This window comes from Octodon degus, unplaced genomic scaffold (assembly GCF_000260255.1).
Source record: "Octodon degus isolate 3935 unplaced genomic scaffold, OctDeg1.0 scaffold00081, whole genome shotgun sequence".
In the NCBI taxonomy this organism is placed as follows: domain Eukaryota; kingdom Metazoa; phylum Chordata; class Mammalia; order Rodentia; family Octodontidae; genus Octodon; species Octodon degus.
Window position 1 is genome coordinate 6,941,501 of NW_004524657.1, and position 16,254 is coordinate 6,957,754.

Here is a 16,254-nt window from a genome sequence, read left to right on the forward strand (position 1 = left end):
GCACTTCCCTGGAAAGCGCAAGGACCTGAGTTCAATCCCCAGTTCTGCCCCCCCCAAAAAAAGATAGATTATTAAAAAAAAATCCTCCTGTTGTCAGACATAACTAGATTGTTCATATCAAATTATCATCTCCTTGTGGCCAGTGTTGAAAGTTTAGACATAGAGACTTAATATTCTTTCAAACCATAAGCAGTTTTGATGATAACTGCCAGTGTAAGTGTAGGTAATAATAGCATCAATCCTGCTGGACTACACAAACTTTACAGTATATGTAAAATCCTCAGTGTACTGTGTAAGAAATGTTGGATATTATTTAAAGGTCAGTTCCATTTTATGTTTTATGATATATGTCACTTTAGAATTTAACATTACCAAGTTAGAATCCTTCTTATGTTCAGTCAAGTGTAGCTTCAAGGATCAGTCATGACTTAAAATATTGAAAATGCATTGGTATCAACTTGTTTACTTATTTCTAAAATTTTTAACATTTAGGTGCTCTGTATATTACGAATGTTGTGAATTAATTACATGTCATTCACTCTAGTATCTAGAAGAACCAGAAAATACAATTATAATGAACAGTGGTCATTATGTTCCTTTTGCTTAAATACTAACAAATAATTGGAGAATAGTCAGCTTTGGAAACTTCTGCATTGTAATCCCAGTGCTGGGGGGGGCTAAAAACAGATGATCACTACAAGTCTGAGTTGTGTAGTGAGACACTATATGAAATAAATTTTAAAAAAAAACTTTTGCTATGTTTAGACTATATTTCTGTGGATTGTTTTTTTGTTTGTTTGTTTGTTTGTTTTAGTTTGTCCTAAGTGGGTAAAACTTCGGAAAAAACACAATGAGAAGAAGTCGGTTCTGATGCTGATCGTTTGCAGCTCTGCCGTCCGAGCTCTGGAGCTCATTAGGTCAGAAGCTTCACCAATTCTATTTCTTAAGTGTCTAAGGAATAACTAAGGTGGCAATCTGATGTGAGGAGCTACAGCATAGAACAAAACAGGGTATCTGCCCTCATGGAATTTACATTCCAGTGGAGAGACAGACAGTAAGCAAGGAACCACACATTATAATGTTAGATAAAATGTTAAGTTATAAAGAGAAAAAATAAAATTATGGAAAAGAATTAGAAGTAGATAGGAACCATTTATAAAAGATTAGTCATAAAAACCTCTAAGGAGATAATTTTGAGAGGAGGTTTCAACAAAGTGAAGGGGAGAACAAAGAAACTGCAAGAGGATAGTTAGGACACTCCACTATGGGTACAAGACAGTAAACATAAAGGTGCTAAGATAGGATGCTATAGGAAAATTTTGAGTAGAGAAGTCCTGGGATTTGAGTCATCATTTCAAAGGATCTTTGACTGCTGTGGAGAAACACATTGTGGAGTTTGGAATAGAAGCTTGCCAGCAACAGCCAATTAGAAGGAAGACTGGGGGAAAACAGAGCTGGCTCAAAGCAGTAACAAGAGATGATAGAATGCCAAAGAATGTGCTTACCAAAATCTATATAAAGAAAACATCATATGAGATGTGGTCAAAAGTTACAGTGAATTTTTTTTTAAATTTTTAAATTCATTACAATAAAAGACACTCTACTATTTATCCTTCTCAGAATACTCGCCTTTGCTTTGAACACACTTATCCCATCATTCTTTGTACTTTCAGAAGCACATTTCTAAGTATTTTTAGTTGAGATGTCATGGCTGCCTCAGCGTCCTGAATGGGTTGAAGTTGTTTAAATTTATGGTCATTTTGACTTTGAGGGAGAGCCATAAGTTTGCACGGTGCCAGATCCAGTAAATAAAGTGGATGGCAACACACTCATGTTCTTATTTGGCAGAAATTTTCGGTAAACATTCAATCAATGCAAAATAATCAAAAACAGAGCAAATATTTAAATTGTTTTTTAAACAGTTTTGTAGCAAAAAAACCATTTCCAAGAACCATAGGATAAGTATGTTCAAAGTGAAGGGAAGAATCTAGAAGCTAACAAATGGCAATGTGTCTTGTTTTTAATTTTATAAATTTATACATTCATCATATCACTTTATCACCCCTTTGAATAAGGGAGAGAAGATACTGAACAAAAAAAAGTACCATATTCTTGAATAGAAAAACGCAATATTATTATATCTGTTTTACTTAGGATAATTGCAAATAGCATAGATTCCCAGTAAAACCTAATAGCATTTTTTAAACTAAGCTAGTTCTAAATTTATAAAGAAAATATTTAGTTGTAAGAAAATATACAACTAAAAATAAGAAGGAAAAAATTTATAATGAGCAAGGAAATTGTGAAAAAGAATACTAACAAGATGATGGTCTCCCTATCAAATGTATGTATTACAACGTCTCAATTATCAAACCAGCATGGAACTGTCACCTCCAGGGAAGATTGGATCAGTGGAAAAGAATAAGAAGTTGAAAAAACAGACGTACATGCATATGAAAATGTAGTATATGGCTAAGGAAAGGAATCAGAAATCAGGAGAGAAACATAGATTACTTAATAAATTGGTTTAGAGCACTACACAGCCGGCTCTAAAAAATGAAGTTAGATTTCTATGTCCTTTATTATACCAAGATAAATTTCATAAGGTCCAGACATTTAATTGTAAAAACTTTATGTTAAAGACAAGTTGCCCATGTTTTACACATCTTTTTATTTACTGCATTTTTGTGGAAGAAACAAAAAGGCTTCCATTGATTCAGGGTAAAGCTCAGCACCCTAGAGAAGAACCAACAGAGTAAGATAGGATTCACTGGGGGTAGCCCTCTGAGAGCCAGGCTCTGAGTCACACTCAGGAGACAAAACACAGGAAAATCCAAGTCAGGAAAAAAAGGAACATGGTCCACTATACTACGTTGCACTACGGTAGCCCCTCAAAAGTTACTTGGGTGTATTTTTATAAATGAAATAATCTAATTATAATTTTCTAAAAATCAAATATTAAACTTTAATAATTTTCCAACTCTTCTTTCCTTGCTTTTGCACACACACTAAATGGTGTCCTCCTCCCAGTAAAGCAAATGTTCCTTCCAGCTTGGTTCCAAACACAGTTGACCTTCAGTACTTCATTCTCAAGACAGCTGTGCTTGTTGGTCCTAAAATCAGAGCAGTTCACCCTGACTTTTCAGTGTTCTTGAAAGCCAAGAACCACAGAATTCATCTGTCATTGAAATAATAATGGCAGAGAGGTTCACCTAAAGGTGACCTCTTAAAAATAAGTTGTCAGATTGTTTTTAACTTTTAATGTATGTAAAGGGACATAAATGCACTGGGTTGTCACACTTCATTTACAAATTCTCACTGTTTTATTGTGTTTCCAGTAATATTATGATTCACTTCAAGAATAAATGATTTGCAAAAGGTGATTTCTGAGCAGGCAGGGCAAGCTCTATTTATAAAGACTAATGTTCAGTAACTCTAACTTTTTTAAGAACATTCGATCTCTTGAGGGATATGGCTGTGCTAAATTGTCTTCTAGTTAACCTTGCCATGAAGAAAGCCTACACATAAGTAAAACCTCACATCAAGAGAATAGGATGCACTATTTTTCAAACCTTTACATTTCTCCTGGTCAATATTTCTTAAAACATAACATATAAAGGAAAGTAATATTCCTAGTCATCTCCAAATATCAGGTAAAAATTTTTTTGTTCACTTACATCCGTTTCAACTCAAAACAAAATTTTAGGTTTCATGTAGAAATACTGACAACGAAGGAAATAGTGGTAATAAAAATGAATACAAAGTTTGAAAAAGCTCAGAAAATGAGGTGAAGTAGGGGCTGGTGCTCAAGATCACTTCTATAAAGTCCTGTTCCGCTGTGGCCCCAATTTCTGTGGGCTACATTTCCTCAAAGCCAGAAGTCAGGAACTATTACCAGCTGCCAGAATCATGGTATTCCCTGGATTTCAAAACAGTTCCTTGAGAAATACAGCTTTACCACTGATGATATAGTGAGAGCACACTTGGTATCATCTCTACGGCAATTGCAGAGGTTGTAATGTGGCTGTTAATAGAATAACCACTAATACAGTCTGAGGGCCCACTCTTCTCTACAGCTAGGGAAAGCAATTATGGAAGGCACTGACCAGCACACCCCTAACCCCTTCCCCAAGAGCTGACAGTCTGGCTGAAAAGTAGGTAGATTCAAATTATTAAATTCTCAGAAACTAAATATTTAGGTTAGAGTTGTGAATCAAAAGTCCAAGGACCAATTTTGCCCCATAAGGATTTTATTTCTAAAAATTATATTTAATGAGTTGCCTATCATTAAAATCAGAATGTACATATAAAAAAGATTTTTGGCTTCTCCACAAATCAGGTCTTATAACCCTGGACCCATAATCTCACATGTTGGTAACAGCCTTAGGGGAGACCAGCAAATCCCTTCACCAGACACATGCTCTGTGGTTCCCCTCCACCCTCACACCTACCTCCCTGCTAGCCTCATAGTCATACATGATGCCTGCCTTCTCTCATAACCCACAGTCTGCCAGCCCTTTGTGTCTGTTTTCACTTCCTTTCTTCTTTCTATGCTTCCTCCTACATACCCTGTCTTCCTTCCTTTCTTTGCCTTTGGCTCAAGCATTTCCACATATGAAATTACACAAAGAAGTTCAGCTAAAAGTAAAAACAATTGGACTGCTCTGATAGGATACAAGCCCTCCTTCTCCTTTTAGGTCAGTCCCTGAGAGTCCTCCACAGCCACCAGAGACAGACCATTGTAGGTAGTCTCAGGCTTACAGGGCACAGGCTGACATTGCTTTTCTAAGATTTCTCTAGCAACCAATTTTGGGTAAGAACTACATTACAAGATTCAAAGATGAATTCTCCTAGGAATGTGAGAAGTCTATATAGTTAGAGAAGGCAGATCCACATGTTTGAAGAGTCAAAGAAGCCCCAAGTTAACCTCATATATGAGAAGCAAACCTAGATATGTGCCTGAATAAAAAGCCACCCTATTTCTGACTTCTTTGTTTTTGAGACATGGTCTCACTCTATTACACAGACTATCCTCAAATTCAGTATCTTCTTGCCTCAGCCTCCCAAGAAGCTAGGACACAAGCTACTATGCTTGCAGGCAATTCCAATTTCTTTATAGGGAAAATTTCAGAATATTTTTGTGTGGAAATAAATTCATGCATGTGCACCTACATATATACATTCTTTAAATAAAGCACAGTATGATACTTTAGTAGTCAACACAGCCCAGAATGAGTTTCTTAAGGATTAATCTTTTCATTAGGTCGATGACAGCATTCAGAGGAGACAGCAAAGTTATAAAATTGTTTGCAAAACATATAAAGGTAAGCAGGGGGTCTGTGGTTTCCGATGGGGGCAGTAAGTGATCCCTAAGGCTCATTCCCAGATCTCAGCTTTTTCCTTTCCACCTCTTCTCACACTTCTCTGCAAATGTTTTCTTGGTGAAATATGTGACATGTTAGCAACCGTTCTAGTTGTCTTTGATTTTCATGCTTCCTCATACTTGCCCTCCCCGACAGCACCACTGCTCAGCTTGCTCCTTTCTGTACAGATGACATTTGACTCTTGGGCTCATTGATGGTTTACCAGTGTTCTAGGGAATTTTCTTCTTTTCCCTGGAAGCTGGTCCTAATCAAGAGTAGCCATATTTGTTGGCCAATTTTGAGATAAAGTGCCCAAAACTAGCTTGTCACCATTTTTTATTGTCATTTTATTTGTTCATTTGCATTTGTTTTGTTTTTGTCCTAAGGCAGATTCTTGCTACTGTTGCCCAAGCTGACCTCAAATTCATGATCCTCCTATCTCACCAATGAGTAAAGGTGGTAGCACCCTCCAGAACCCAGCTGATTATACTTTTTAAATGATTCTTCCTTTCCTTTCTTCTTTTTCATCTTGGACTAGATCCAGGAGCAGGTAAAGTTGCTGGAGAAGCGTGTGGCACATCTGGGCGTAGGAACTCCAGGGAGAATTAAAGAACTCATTAAACAAGGTATGAAATGAAGGCAGTGATACCACTACCCAGGCACAGGAGTTTACTCTAGTGTGAAGCTAAGAAACTACATTTGAGATAAAGACAAACAATCCTTTGTGTTCATTCCTTAATGGGAGGCAGAAACATTAGTCTCTGAAGCTACCCAGTGAATAAAATGCAATGAGTAGCAGTAAGGACTGTGACAAACTGACATCCATTTGCCCACCTAAACAGTCGGTACTTTGCTGTAAAAAGTTGGGGATCCACAGGGCCTTTGTCCATCAGTTTGCAATGTCTGGAATTTGTACAGGTGGATGTGTTGAGTATTTCCTTCTCAGATAATTGAGTCTTGGTTATTCAAGATTCTGATTTTATTTGTAGCTGATATATAAAACACAGACAAATAAAAAGGCTGTTTCTATGGTATTTCTTACCAACAGGATTTCTCTTTTAGTGTTGTACCTACCAACTATTCCAGACAACATCCATCAGTACATTTTTGTAGTTTATTGACTTTCTCAAAGCCTAATAACCTACTAACCTGAGATGATCTTGTTACTTGTTTTATCTAAAAGATTTAATTATTTTTTTCACCACTTATTTCTAAATCACTTTATATAGTAATAGAACTTTGTTGTGTCATTGTCTGGAGGCATTCCTGGAAAAATTACATAATGGTACTATGTTTATTAACATAGTAACTCAGTCCAGAGTTGATCATTTGCCAGGAAGCAACCAAAATCTTAAACTACTGGTATTTCTTTTGGATAAAAATCATCCAGGATTAATTGACTATGCTGTGTGCAAGAGTTCTGGCAAATACAAAGTAGTAAGAAATGTCTCTGACAAGAAGGAAACATTTTTTGAGTCCCTACTTAGAGGAACTTATGTGTGTTGTCTCATTTAGTACACACAACACCTCTCCTGCTCTCATTTTTTTATAAGAAAAAACTGAAGCACATTAGAAGGATTGTGACCAGCAAGGCCTCCACCAGAACTTCTGATTCTGACCCTTTTCTCTTCAATGATCTCCTGATCTAGTTGAAGAGCTCAGTGTCCTGAGAATGAAACTGACAACAAAAGGCAGTGAATGCCTTGTAGCGGGTTTGTATTGTCACTTAGTTATTGCGATATGATCAGGCCCACCATCTCCCAAATGAGTATACAGTGAAGGCTTAAGTAAGAGTCAAGTGCTATGATTTTAGGGCTCCAGGAGAATCAAAACCCTGTAACAGAATTTGAGATTATCTGGGGACTAAGACAAAGAACTTCTTTGAATGACCCATATTTATTTAGTTCCCAAACAAAGCAGGGGGGATGCTGAAGAAAGCTGGGAATCTGAGCAGGGCCTTGGAACTTCTCCAAGTAATACATTATGTCAATGTAGGAGAACTGAGTTATCTCCAGAAGGCCTTCACTGCAGGAATGAGATGTGTGCATCTACAGTCTCTCTCTCTAGTTAATTGAAGTTGGAAGTGGGTGTTCTTAGCTGTGGCCTTTTCTTGTCCTTTGAGACATCCCAGCTTCACCCATCATTACAGGCCTCAGGGGAACCAGTGACTCACAGAGGTTCACTTACTATGAGTCCATTGCCCCCTCCAGACAAGAAGCCTGGGCCTTGGACAGACTCGCAAGTAAATAAGGAAAGCCAGTTGGTTAATTTAAATTCTGCTCAGAGCTGCTTCCTAGTGGTCTCAGTCAGCCTTGAGCCTAGTGAGGTGAGCACTTCCAAGTCCTGGGGGAGTTGAAGTAGAGTCGTGGTTGCTAGGTTGCTCTGAATCTGGAGGGAAGTGTCTTTGCTCTTTGCATTAGGGGTAGATTAAGATGGGCAGGGAGGTTAGAGGACAGCATTCACATATACAAAATCAGACCACTTAGGGGGCTGGCGAGATAGCTCAGTGGTCTAAAGCACCTGCTTAGGCAAGCTTAGGTGAATGTGCGGGGACTGTGGTTTGATCCCCAGTACTACATGCAGTACCAGCCCCTCCCCAAGGGAGGGCTGAGCTGGCCACAAAAAAAAAGAAAAAAAATCAGCCCACTTAGAACAGGCCAGACAGATGCTCATGATGTATCCAGAGGAGGCAGTGAGGAGACAATACACTGGCAGTTAAGAGCCTCAAGCATGAACTCAGCCATCAGGATTCAAAGCCCAAGGGACAACTTAACCTTGGCAACTTTCTTAATCTTCCCAACCCTGTTTCTTTAGCTGAATGACAAGGATTCTGTGAAAATAAAATGTCAAGAAAGAGCTTGGCATAATGTATCAGACCCTAAGTACTCAAAAATTACTGAAGAGAGCAACATTTTTGCTGAGAGTGTTATGGGCTACAGTGCAGGTGATTTCACTGGAAAGTGATATTGTGGAGGAGGACCTTGAACAGTAAACTAAGGTTTAATTTTGTCTTATGGACAAAGGAAGGTACTGCAGGTTGAGGAACAGATGAGAGGTTCCAGTCATAGTCATGTGACACAAGGATTTGGGAAATCTTGGCATTGGGAAGGGCCAAGGACGGATACTCAGATTGATTCCAACTTTCCACACACTTTTCAGCTAGAGATTCACCTTTTACCTTTCTGAAATACAATACTTTTATTTTGTTTTGTTTTGTTGAGATGGGATCTCATTGAATCTCTAATTCAAACTGGCTTTACTACATAGCCCAGTTCTCATGGCAGTCCTGCCTCAGCCTCCCAAGTCCTGGTGCTACAGGCATGTGCCACCACACCTGGCTGAAATACAAGACTTTTATGTGTCACCAGGTAACCATTTTCACAGTGCAGTAGAACATTTTTGAGAGAGAGAGAGAAAGAGAGAGAGAGAGAGAGAGAGAGAGAGAGAGAGAGAGAGAAACAAAGAGAGAAACAAAAAGAGACTAGCTACCCAGACTATTGAAATTAGATTTCTATACAGCTGGTAGAGCTTAATATGAAGGTTTATTTCATGTGGAAAATCCATTTAAGGAGCTGTTAACTTTTGTAATATTAATGAAAATAATTTGTAATGATTAAGGCAAATGGTTTAATATTCATTAGCCATGATTTCTTTTAAAAACTGCAAAGGCCAGGGAGATAGCTCAGTAGAATAAGCGCTTGCCTGGCAAGTGCAGGGTCCTGAGTTCAATCCCCTGTACCACAAAAAAAAAAAAAAAAAAAAACTGCATACAGGTCAGCAAGATAGCTCAGCAGACTAAGCTCCTGCTTAGGCAAGCACAGGGACTAGGGTTCAATCCCCAGCACCACGTGGTGTGCTGAACTGGTTACCTCCAAGTCCAGGCACGGTGGCCCACGTCTGTAATCCCAGCACTGGGGAGGCTGAAAACAGGAGGATCACTACAACCTCGAGCTGCATAGTAAGACCTTGTACCAAATACATTAAAAAAAAAAAACCTGCTTACAAGTTTTTAAAAGAATAACCTCTAGAAAATGAAAATCTAACAAAGTGAGATTAAGAGCACATAACTCATTTTATGTAGCTGTTTATAAATTAAGATGTTGGTTTCTTTTTTTCTTTCTTTCTTTTTGTTTTTTCTCCTTTTTTTGGCGGAACTGGGATTGAACTCAGACCCTTGAGCTTGCCAGGCAAGCGCTTATTCTACTGAGCTATTGCCCCAGCCCTTCTTAAGATGTTTGTGTGGTTGAAATGTAAGGAAGATTTCCACACATTGGAAGATACCCCAATTGCAATTGCAACCTGAATTTTGTTGTTTTAATTTAATAATGAGGGGCATTTTCAGACTGTGAGTCAAGAAAAATACAAAAGGTACAGAGAAGAAAAATCATTTCAGGAGATAATCTCTTAACAGTTATAATGAATATATGTCCTTTCAGTCTTTTTTCTACACATGTATATATTTTTATAAAGCAGACATAGTACATCTCATACCTTTACAACCTACTGTTTTCACCTATATCATCAGACTTCATAAAGTAGTTTTAAGTTTAATATCTGTATCCTATCCCACTGTAACATATTTTGCAGTATTATATATGGTAGGCTAGATGAATCTCTTCTGATTTTTGTGATTACAGTGGTATCTCAGTCCACAAATTGAATTCTTTCTCTGCTTGTCAACCGAGGAACCATGGTATCCATAATACTGCACTGGTCATCTTTGCAAGCAACCGTGTCTTAAGTTTCTAGGGAGCATCACAAAGGAAAACCATTTTGTCAGATAGTGAGCTGTTTAAAGCTCTCATGATGTGATGCCAGCTTTCATTCCAGACTTGCACTTGTGTGCTCTCTACCAGCAGTGAGTCGTTCTTAAGAAAAGGAAAAAAAGAAAAGACTGACTGGCATCCTGTTGTCTCTCCCAGTTTATTGGGTTGTTTTGTTTTGTTTTGTTTTGTTTTGTTTTGTTTTGTTTATTTTGTGGAGAAATTTTTAAATAGAACTTTTAAATAATTTTAAATGTTTAAATATAAGAGAAATGAGAAAGTATTGGGGCTGGAGAGAGGAATATTGAAATAGCAAAGGGAAATGCTGAAAGGAAATTCCCCAGGCAGAGGAACGTTCAGGCCTTGTGTGCAGATCTGACGATTAATTACTTGGAGCAGTGGGAAGAACTGTGTGCCAACTCAAAGCCCTCTGAGAGGACTCAGCAACCTCTGAAGTCCCCTTCAGCCCTCACTTTCAAAAATTGCTTTTCAGGTATACAGGAAAACAGGGGATGGAGTCTAAGTTAGTAACCACCCTTATCAAAAGATAGCGGACTTAATACCTACTCCTCTGGACTTCCTTTTCCACCTAAAACCTGCCTGCCCTCATCCTTCTCCCCATTCACCTCCTGTCATGCGGACTCTGTTGCACTCAGCTCCTCTGAAAGGACACTGGCTCCAGTTTCAGGATAGAGTTTATCACATCCTGGCTGGAAGAAGGTGCTGCATTCTGGGGTTCCATGAAATGGAAGCCTGTCCAGGCAGTGCATGGGCCTGCATGGGCCCGACTCAGCTGGAGAAGACCCTCTGCCTTCCTTAGAGACACTGAGAAGGCTTTTAGGAGAGTTAGTCCCAGATGCTGCCTCGGTTTCCCATCAGCCCTGGACAGTACTTAGTGTGCAGGGATTAGTTGTTGGGGGAGAGGACAGCAAATGAGGCAAAAAGCAACTGGCAAAATCATTTTAATAAGTCTATTTCATGAGGTCTCTACTTACAACAGTTTTCTTACTGTCTCTTTCAGGTGGCCTTAACTTGAACCCCTTAAAGTTTCTGGTGTTTGACTGGAACTGGAGAGATCAGAAGCTGCGGAGAATGATGGACATTCCCGAGGCAATTGTCTTTCTTACCTTTTTTTTCAACTTGAACTTGAGTTCAGACATAACAATAAAGCCTTTGACATGGGAGCCAGCACATTCTGGCTTTTAAAATGATTTCTGTCTTTTAAATCAGAGGTAACTGCGGTTGTGTCAGCCACCTCATCCCTGCATGAAGTCCTTCCCATGTACTATAGCAGTCAGCTTTGTTGTTCAGTAAATGACCACTGGCCCCTTCTCCCCTGGAAGGAAAACCTGCATTTTACCTCCAAGAGCCCAGAAGATCTGAAGGACTCAGTACTTTTCCTGTGCCTTCTTTGCCTTTCATCCTCATCTGTGTAATTTTGGTGGAAGAAGAGGGACACAAACTTGCTTTATTGCTATCATCTCCACATCCTCCAAAACCCACTTACTTAATTTAGAACGATCTTTTGGTTTTGTGGGATGGGAAAATTCCTTGATGTCTCTGTGGATTAGAATTGGATGATTGAATGCCTTTGGGGGCACAGCATTAGTTCATTGCATATTTATGAAAACCATTCATTACTGTCATAATGTAAAAAATTGATGTTGCTGCCACCATGTGATTACCCACCCATGATAGCACAGGACCAATATTTCAATCTAGTCTTGATTTTTTGAAGTAGCTGTGAGGAAAAAAAGGGTTTACTCAATAGGCTGCCTGTCACCAGCCAGGAGTAAATATTGGCAGTAACTTCCGAGGAAACTTAGAATGACTCCTCCCCTCCAGACATGCTGACTAAATTAATTTACCATATGTCCCTAGATTAACCAAACCTGATTTATTGATGAGTTATATTAGACATCAGTTCAGGTTCAAAGACAATTCACTCTGTTTCATACATACACACACACACACACACATATGCAACCATGCAGCCTGCCCCTTGGTTTTTAAAAACTAGTTAACAAATTTGATGTCAAGTACATGAAGCTATATTTCTATTTTTTAAAAATCTGAGTAATCTGCTAGTTTTCTGATTATAATCACGAGAAATAATTCAGAAACATCTTTGTCATCATGGGCATACCTGTATTCCCAGGAGTCTGGGGGACTGAGTTAAGAGAATTACAAATGTGAGCCCTGCCTAAGCAACTCAGTAAGACCCTGTCTCAAAAAAAATTAAGAAAAAAAAGTTCCAGGATTCAGGGTCCCCAGTCCAGGGTTATAGCTTAGTGCAAAAGGCATGGGTCATAGACAGCACTCTTTGAGGTTCTTTTTTTTTTTTTTTTTTTAAACATTTATTTAGTGTGTGTGTGTGTGTGTGTGTGTGTGTGTGTGTGTGTGTGTGTGTGTGTCTGTGTGGCCAACTCAGCCCACCAGGGGGCGGGGCTGGCTGGCATGTGGCGCTGGGGGATTGAACCGTGGTCCCTCTGATTTGCTTAGCTTGTTCTAAGTAGGTGCTTTAGACCACTGAGCCATCTCACCAGCCCTCTTTGAGGTTCTTAACCCATGTTTGTATGACATTTTATTTTGAATGGCTGCAAAATGAAAGACATAAAACTGATGTTTCACAAAGTGCCTCTTCTTATGTGACTATTTCAATTTAGAATCAAGTATGGGTTAAAAACTTGCTGTCTGCTTTTGGCTGTAGCAGCTGTGTAATACTCAGGAGCCCAGATGGTTGAATTCTTTTACCAAGACAGACCATCTTTACTTGATCTTAACCTGTTTTACTTTGTTTTTTCCTCTCATTTAGGTAAGGAAGGAGGTTTTCGAACTTTTAGAATTGGGAATACTCAGCCTATGCAAGTCAGAATCCTTGAAGCTGGGACTTTTCTAATCCTGGATCCTAATGAAGATTACAGTTTTCAGAGTGGAACTTGCATCTTACTTAATGACATGGGTATAAATCAACTATTTCTTTCATTATGTTAACTGTATTACCAGATACATCCCTGGGAATGTAGGGAGTCTCTAAAAGAATGAATCTGTGGTTTTGCCTAGTCCCTGTAGAATAAAGAATCACCAGCTTGTGTGTGAACTTTGTAGAGTGGCTGAGCTCTTTCCTCATCAACTGTCTTATTTTTTGGGTGTGTGGAAATGGGGATTGAACTCAGATCCTTGCACTTGCCAGGGAAGTGCTTATTCTACTGAGCCGTCTCCCCAGCCCCATCATCAACTGTTTTCTGCTGTGACTGTGGGAGACAAGAAATTGTAGCTGAGCAGCCTAAGGAAAGCTCCTTTCCTCTCTGTGCCTCGGTCTCTCATGTGCTTGAAAATGGAAATGTCTCACAGCTCTGTTGAAAATTTTGTGAGATCGTACCAGCAGAGCAGGTTTCTAAACTATGAAACAGCACCCCAACATGAAGAATACCCAGTAAGAACCACAAACGTGTGTGGAACTTTATGGACATATAAGAGATAATATAGCTACAGCTTCTCAGTCACTCTTTCATCCCTAGAATGAAATACCCTATACCTGCAACATCAAGGCAAGGAGGTTGATCTGGGCTCTCAGTTTTAGTCCATGGCCAGGTAGCTATGAGGCAGATACAGGCTACAGAAGGCCTGTAGGCAGGGAGAAAGGCGGAACAGGGAGGGGATGAATCCATAGATACACACATCACCCAAGAGCCAGTCCCCTTCCAGCAGCCCCGCCTCTACATAAGCCTTTTTGGGAAACATTCTAGATCTAAATTCCCTTACAAAAATTCTTACTCATTTTTATAGCTTTATATTTTAAGTAATTTCAGACTTACAGAACAGTTGCAAAAATAACAGATAATTCCCACATACCCATCCCCCAGCTTCTCAACATTAACCCCCTGTATAACCATGAAATAGTTGTTTTTTTTTTTTTTTAAGTGTATATGCTGCTTAATGACAGGTGGTTCCAAGTCAGCAAATAGGGTGACTACAATATGAGAAACTACTTTGGCAGTAGCAATACACAATGTACTAACCATTGTTACTCTCCTAAAATCTTGTTTTGAGATTTTGTACCATTGTTTTTATTTTTTTCTTTAAAATAAAAATAACTGATAAAAAAAAAAAAATAGGGTGGCTACAGTGGGATTCCTTATTTTAAGAACATCTACTACATTTGGAAATGAGACTAGAGTGGCTGCACAAGAGGCCACTGGGTGACTTCCCTCATGAGTCCCTCGCCACTATTGGAAGGAAACCCCCTAGCCTGTGCCTTGCCACCCCAGGACACACAGGTAGTGAGGGCATCAACTAGGTATTGGTATGGTCATTTATAAGAAAGAAAAAACACAAGGCCATGGGCAAGATCTGTGTTGCTGGCAATGGTGGCAGAGACAGCAGAGGGCCTAGCTGTCAGCCATGCCCTGTCCCCTGCCCTCTGCCCTCTGCCCCCTGACTCATACCCACCCCAAGATTGTGGAAGAACACCAAGAAAGTGACCCTCATGGGCCTGCTGCTCTAGGCTACCTCAACACAATTAGGAGACAAGAAAGCTGGCCCAGGCCAGGTCTGTGTCACAGTGATGGTGGCCTGGCATACTGGATGGCATCCAGCGCAGCCCCAGTGTCCTAATTCTTGGTCTGCAGGAGCCAGGCAATCCAGAACCTTCATCTAAGAACCCAATGGACAGCATCTGTGACAGGGACTCGATCAGGTGTGGGTCAGCCTCTGGTGGGAGATGAGGGTACAAGGCCGCCTCCAGCCCTGTGGGCTCCTCCTGAGCAGGGTCCAGAACTTAGCCCTTCTGACTCTGACATCTGGAGAGACTGCTCCCCTTGGATGGCTCTACTTCCTTTGAGGACAGGTGAGTTCCAGTCCTCATCTCCACCCAAACGATTGTCCGATTCCATCTGTTCCTCCATTTGCCCCGCGGACTCCAGGACCATCATCTTCATCTGCTCTTCCAGGGACTGTGTGGTGCCATCACCATCATGTTTTTGAGGTTCAGAAGAGCAGCTGCTGGGCTGGGAGCTGCCCTTGTCCTCGGTGCAAAGCTTTCGGGGGAGATGAGTGTCAGGTGGCTTCTCTTTCCCCCCCCATGCTCAACGTCAGTATCTTCCTCAGTGCCCAGAGGGTGGAGGGCAGCTGCCACGTTCTCCCCTATGTTCTTCAGGAAATTCACTCTGGGATCTTCTGATGGGCTGGAAGCTGATTCCAAGGCAGAGCTGGAGCAGCAGTCCCCTGCTCGAGCAGGACGAGGGCTCCAGTTGCCTGGAGGGCCTTATCTCCCAACTACCACACTAGCCCTGGCTGTGCTGCAGCTTCGCGAACAGGTGGCTGAAAGGCAAGCCCTCAGCACAGTGTTCCAGGGGACTGGCCAACGCGATCTTGCCGTGCTCGCTGTGAATGCCTTTCCCCTCGCACATGTCACACAGGTTGTAGTTCGAGCACACGCTGCACTTGTAGCAGGTTCCCACCACAGGCCTACCACAGCCATCGCAGATCACATTGGGGTGTAACATGGGGCGCATCATGCCCTGAGCACAGTGGGGGCGATGCTCCCTCCAGTACTCCTCTTTAATGTAGATGCAGAAGATGTCATCCTTCACATAGGATAAGGCCATGGTCAGCTCCTCACTGGAAAAGGCAACCAAGTCCCCATCCTCATCACGGTAGTGCGCCTAGAAGCCGCCGGTCGTAGTGCCAGGAACAGGGCAACCTCCCGGCACGGCAGCCGCTCGCTCGCAGGGCCTGGGGACAGCCACCCGCACCTCGTCCCCCGTCTGCAACTGGGGGATGAAGCTGAAGCTGAAGCTGAAGCAGTGGATCTCACACGCTGCCTCCTCCTTTCCCAGAAGACGGGCCTTCAGGGTGAGCGACACGGTAACGACTGCAAGAGCACTGAGCACAGCAGGACCCATGAAACAGTTTTTAAAAACTTAAGTCAATAGCAGTACAATATAGTTAACTATTCTGTAGACTTTATTCAGATTTTACAAGTTTTTCAAATGAGGTCTTTTTCTAGCCTAAGATCCATTCCAGGATCTCATGTTATACTTAGGTATGATGTCTCTTTACGGTGGTATTTCTCATTCTTGCCTTCTTCATGACCTTGATACTTTTTTTTTTCAAAGTTTTATTGA

The 16,254-nt window shown here is 40.7% G+C and overlaps 1 protein-coding gene and 1 pseudogene across 1 annotated transcript in view; one reads left to right on the plus strand and one right to left on the minus strand.

Moving 5' to 3' along the window:
* The window catches only part of Cmss1 (cms1 ribosomal small subunit homolog (yeast)), a 427,095-nt gene extending 413,886 nt beyond the window's left edge, over positions 1 to 13,209 (plus strand). Inside the window, exons 6-10 of the mRNA XM_004636582.3 lie at positions 815 to 917; positions 5,264 to 5,324; positions 5,902 to 5,989; positions 11,148 to 11,236; positions 12,942 to 13,209. Coding sequence (XP_004636639.2) covers positions 815 to 917; positions 5,264 to 5,324; positions 5,902 to 5,989; positions 11,148 to 11,236; positions 12,942 to 13,025 — 425 coding nt within the window. The 3' untranslated portion in view covers positions 13,026 to 13,209. The remainder of the gene's footprint in view (positions 1 to 814; positions 918 to 5,263; positions 5,325 to 5,901; positions 5,990 to 11,147; positions 11,237 to 12,941) is intronic.
* Positions 13,210 to 14,573: 1,364 nt separating this feature from the next.
* LOC101568978 lies at positions 14,574 to 15,808 on the minus strand (annotated as a pseudogene).
* Positions 15,809 to 16,254: the final 446 nt, after the last annotated feature.